Source organism: Plectropomus leopardus, chromosome 9 (genome assembly GCF_008729295.1).
Source record: "Plectropomus leopardus isolate mb chromosome 9, YSFRI_Pleo_2.0, whole genome shotgun sequence".
Taxonomy (NCBI): Eukaryota; Metazoa; Chordata; class Actinopteri; order Perciformes; family Serranidae; genus Plectropomus; species Plectropomus leopardus.
Window position 1 is genome coordinate 1,018,918 of NC_056471.1, and position 4,769 is coordinate 1,023,686.

Here is a 4,769-nt window from a genome sequence, read left to right on the forward strand (position 1 = left end):
TCACGTTGCGATCAAGGCCAGGTTTCTTAGGTAGAGGCTGTACCACTGCATGTTTAAAGCTTAGGGGAACAACACCAGAAGACAGACTGCTGTTAATGATAGCCAGAACCGACTGCCCTATACTAGGGAAAACCTCTTTAAATAGGCTAGGCGAGGCAACATCACAGGGAGAACCTGATGGCTTAATATGGCCAACCAGATCTTCTAAAAACAACAGAGACACAGGCTCAAACTTATCAAGAGCTGCCTTTATCAAGAGCCTGGGAAAATGGACGAAGAGCGTGACAGCCAGAGCTTCCGCTTCACCAGCCGACCGCCGCGTCTGCCACGGGGACAGGGACGTGGACGCTTCCGCCAAGAAGGTAGGGCCGAGGCCCGGTACAGGTGAGGCAGGATCCATGCCAATAGTGGGGGCAAAGTATTCTGTCCACCTTGATCAAACACACCTAAATCTCTGACCTGTTGGCGGATAGACAAAAACGACTGTCGATCATACACCAGCAGAGATTCAATTTGTTTAGTGCCAATGGTTAAAAACAATAAAAACAATAAGACTTGTAAGAGTAGCAGACAGCCAGCCACACACACTGGCACCATCATGTGATAGGAAATTTCACTTTACTCTTCTTTTGTTTATTTTCTCCTCTGTTCCTATGGACTGGTTTTCATGGGGGAAATAATGTGTGGGATTGAGCTGTGATTTCCGGTTGTCTCAAACGCACCATCCCCGCGGTGTGAGCGTGTCCTGTGTTGCTCTTAAATTACATCACCAGAGACAAGTAAATGGCGGATTTGGCAGATTTGAGAAGACAAACGGACGCCAGGAGCAGGAGGTGCTGCAGGAGGTGAAGTTCAGGCAACAAAACCACCTGGCAACCAAAGCAGGAATGTCAACAAATGCAAACTGGCTCAGATGGTTAGGGTTAGGTGAAAGGGCAAATGATAAGGCGTGGAAAAAAATTAAAATAAATGAAAACAAAACAGACAAGCAGCGAACGCCAGAATCCTGCTTTAAAGTCCGGGGTTTGTTGAATCTATCCACATAACACATTCTTATCCCAACTTGTCACACGGTGCCCCTCTGTCGGTAACCTTCTGCAGCTACTTGTGACATTTTAGATATCCCTCTGTGTCAGCTGTTTACACTCCAGGAGGCTGTTACCGTGATGTCAACAAATGGACATGGTGGAATAATGCAGCACGGTACTTATGTTTACACAACAGCACATGGCAACCAACGTAGACTGTCATGATGGTTAGGATTAGGCAACAAAGTCATGGATGGTTAGGTTTAGGCAAAAGAGGCACATGGTAAGATATAGACAAAAAGAAAACAAAACACATCCACTCAAGAAGCAAATTCTGGACTCCCACATGAAAGTCAATTGTTTGTTAGATCCATCCACCCTTTGCACTATTATGTGGTCATTGGCAGCGTTATTTTCTGTCCTTAAGTCTTTCATGCACACATAACCAGTTCAGTTCGGCTGTGTTCTCAAGTGACAACGCCCATGCTCATTATGTGGACACGCCCGCGCCAACTTGCTGTCCACCAGTATATAATAACAACGCCACCAGTTCTGTCCAGCCGCTTTCGGGTTGGATGCAGAAGGTGGCTTTTGGCGTCACGCTTGTACGGCAAAAGCACTGACGCAGTGGACATGTTTGATGAGTTAATAGTGAGAACGGGCTGATCCACCACCCACCTGCCCTGCGCTTTTGTGCTCTTTATATTACATTATCGGCAAAGTGTCAACCTGACATCATCCTGCCACATTTCATGTGGTTGCAACATGTTCAGTCTGGCTGCATTCTCAGGTGACGCTACACATGCATGTATCATGCATATGTGGCAGGTGCCATCCAATCAACTGCCAGCGTGTATTAATAACACACAACTGGTTCTGTCCAGCCATGTTTTCACTTGACGCCATCCAGCAGTGTTTCATGGAAATGTGAAAGGTGTGTTCTAACATCACGACTTTACACCAAAAGCGTTGTAAAAGTGGTGGTATTTTATGTGTTTGGAATGAGAACAGGCTGGAATGGAGTGACTTTACTCTCCTTAAGGTTATTGTGTTAAAATATGAAGGACCGTCAGATCCTCCTTGTGACAACTGTTTTTTATTGTCATTTATATTGTTGTATAAGGAAAATAATGCACTTATTGAAATGATTTTTCTTTTTGATGCTCTCTCGATGCATGAGATGGATTAGCTTGTTGCATTTCAATGAAATTAGACTTTGTTAAGTCAGTCAGAGGTGTCACATCCATCTGCAACCTCCACTTGAATGCAAGTAGCTAAATACAGCACCCAGGCATACCAGATTCACACCACCCAAATATGGTCTTAAAAGTACAAGTTCATTCAAATGATTCAAATCAAACTACATGTGATATTATGACTGCTGTCAACTGTGGGCTGAGCCATGCAGACTGAGAAATAGCTTCTCTCTAAGGCAGTGAGTCAGTATGGGTAGATTTGTAGATGTGTCAAAAAGTCATTTAAATACTTGTTCACTAAAATTATAGATTCAACCTATTCATTGTTGTGATTGTGGCTGGCGTATGATAATTTCTCAGAATGTGATAATTTTGAGCCTCTGTAATGATAGTTTAACATTTCTAATCTGGCAACACTGATACACACACAGTGAAGCTGGCAGCAGCCAAACCCTGCAGAGAAGGAGTCTGTGTGGAAGGTAAGAATCCCCGCTCCACTCTGCCTGTGTGAGATGTATTTTGACTGTAACACTGCAACAAACACCTTCAGCAGTCTACTTAGGTACTGCTTTTTTCTTCTGGTTTGGACCATTGAATCTTAATTTCATCTGCAACAGAGAATGATATAAATGAATATGACAAGAGGTTGCACACACCAGGGATGCTCGTGATGTGAAGATTGATCCAGGGCTGCCATCACACACTTTGTAATCATGACATGTGCCTTTCCCCCTCTCTGTTCAAGTATTCCCACTCTCTCCCTCTCATGGGCTGCCTGAATGTGGACATACATGCAGGCTGCTATACCAATAATATAGAGTTGGTTTCAGGAGGCTGGAGAATTCTGAAGAGGCTGTGCACTAAACATACTGAATTTTACAACAAAATGTGCACTGAAGAGTTGGCCATCTGTGACCTGTTCATCTGCAGTCACACCCTGTGACTGTGGCTCATTCCACATCAGGTTTCACAGTTTATTCGAGAAGACAGGGTTGCACAACAAATGTAAACTATAGTCCCTTTATAAAAGGAAGACAAAGCTATTTTTTTTTAGCAGCCTGAGGACAGGAGCTCCTCTGTAGTCTGCTGCTGCAGCACTGTATTGCTCTGCAGACAGCAGCACGGTGAACAGGCTGTTTCCTTTGGGCTCTGCTCAGGCAGCGTACCTCACCCACCAGTGGAGCTTGTTAGATAGGTATCAATGATAATACACCATTTACAGCTGGGCCTAAAGGTTATCTACATGGTATTCTGTGTCCATCATCAGTGATGTGTGGTTCAGAAGAGGCAGCATCTCACCGAAGCAACACACAAATGTTGACACAATAGTTGTATTCATGGATCATTTCTTCATATTAAAATTAATTAACCATGGGGGAGTTACACACACACACATACATATGTATGTATATATATATATATATATATATATATGTGTCTTTTGATTGTTCAGGAATGCCTTTCTTTGGCACATTTCAAGACACTGAGGCACTGCAAGAAAGGAGACTCCATTAATTTGCTCTATTTATGCTCTGAATGTTGCATATAGAGAGCATTAAACATATTTTCTTAATCTTGACAGAAGCAAGTAAAATCCAGCAGAAATTAAGAGCAACTTGAGAAATTGAGAACCTGTGTTTTAAATGCACTGAAGTCATTATAATAGTAATGGAGAGGCTTGACTTTAATGGAAACCTGCCTCCTGTCAAAAGCCACATCTTAAAGATTGGCACAAAAGCGCTATTTTTGAAATGTTGATAAAACACAATGTGGAGATGATTGCATTTCCACTGAGTGATGTTCTGCAACTTCTCCTCTGGTGATAACATTCCAAGAAGCATGGTGATGGATGTTCAGAACATTAGCAGCTTTATTGCTGTTGCAGCCACCACACTAGCCCTCATCATCTCTAATACAAGGCTATGTAGGCGTGTCATGGAGCCATAATGGAAAAGTGAGACCCTTATACGTGGGAGCAGCCATGTATGAGGAATTTCTGGGAGGTGATAATCCACAATTTCACAGAGGAATTATGGATTCAAAACGTATGGATGGGGAACTAAAAATTCCATTCAAATGGTTTTGTTTTCACTTAATAGAGTTTTATGTTTTGATATGGGGTTTTGTTGAAGTGGGGGAGTTGGGGAGAGTTGGGGGGGGGGGGGTAAAGGCACAGGGGGCCTAAATGTACTAGGTATATAGACTATTAAAGAGAAATATTTGGAGGGACCTTACACTTGTATGCAGCTCACCATGCAAGTATGGGCTATTCTCAGTCCCATAACTGCAGCCACATTTACCATCTTGTGGCAGGGGTTAATTAAAGTTAACCCCTTTTTCCACATAAGACTAATAATGTGGAATATTTGCTGCAACCATATAGGGGATGCAGGATTTGGAAGCTCAGGGTTAGGTATTTTGGTTGGGTCACAGGGGTTTTTTATGCACACAGAAGGTATTTTTTGTAGGCTTCTTCTCATGTTTGAAGGCTTCTTATACATAAATCTGGTAGGCTTTTTCCTAGGTTTAAAGGCTCTTTATACAT

The 4,769-nt window shown here is 42.8% G+C and overlaps 1 protein-coding gene across 1 annotated transcript in view; it reads right to left on the reverse strand.

Moving 5' to 3' along the window:
* Nucleotides 1-252: 252 nt before the first annotated feature.
* LOC121948439 overlaps nt 253-4,769 on the reverse strand; it is an 11,793-nt gene continuing 7,276 nt past the window's right edge. The window contains exon 4 of the mRNA XM_042493835.1: nt 253-459. Within this exon, the coding sequence (XP_042349769.1) occupies nt 253-459 (207 nt within the window). The remainder of the gene's footprint in view (nt 460-4,769) is intronic.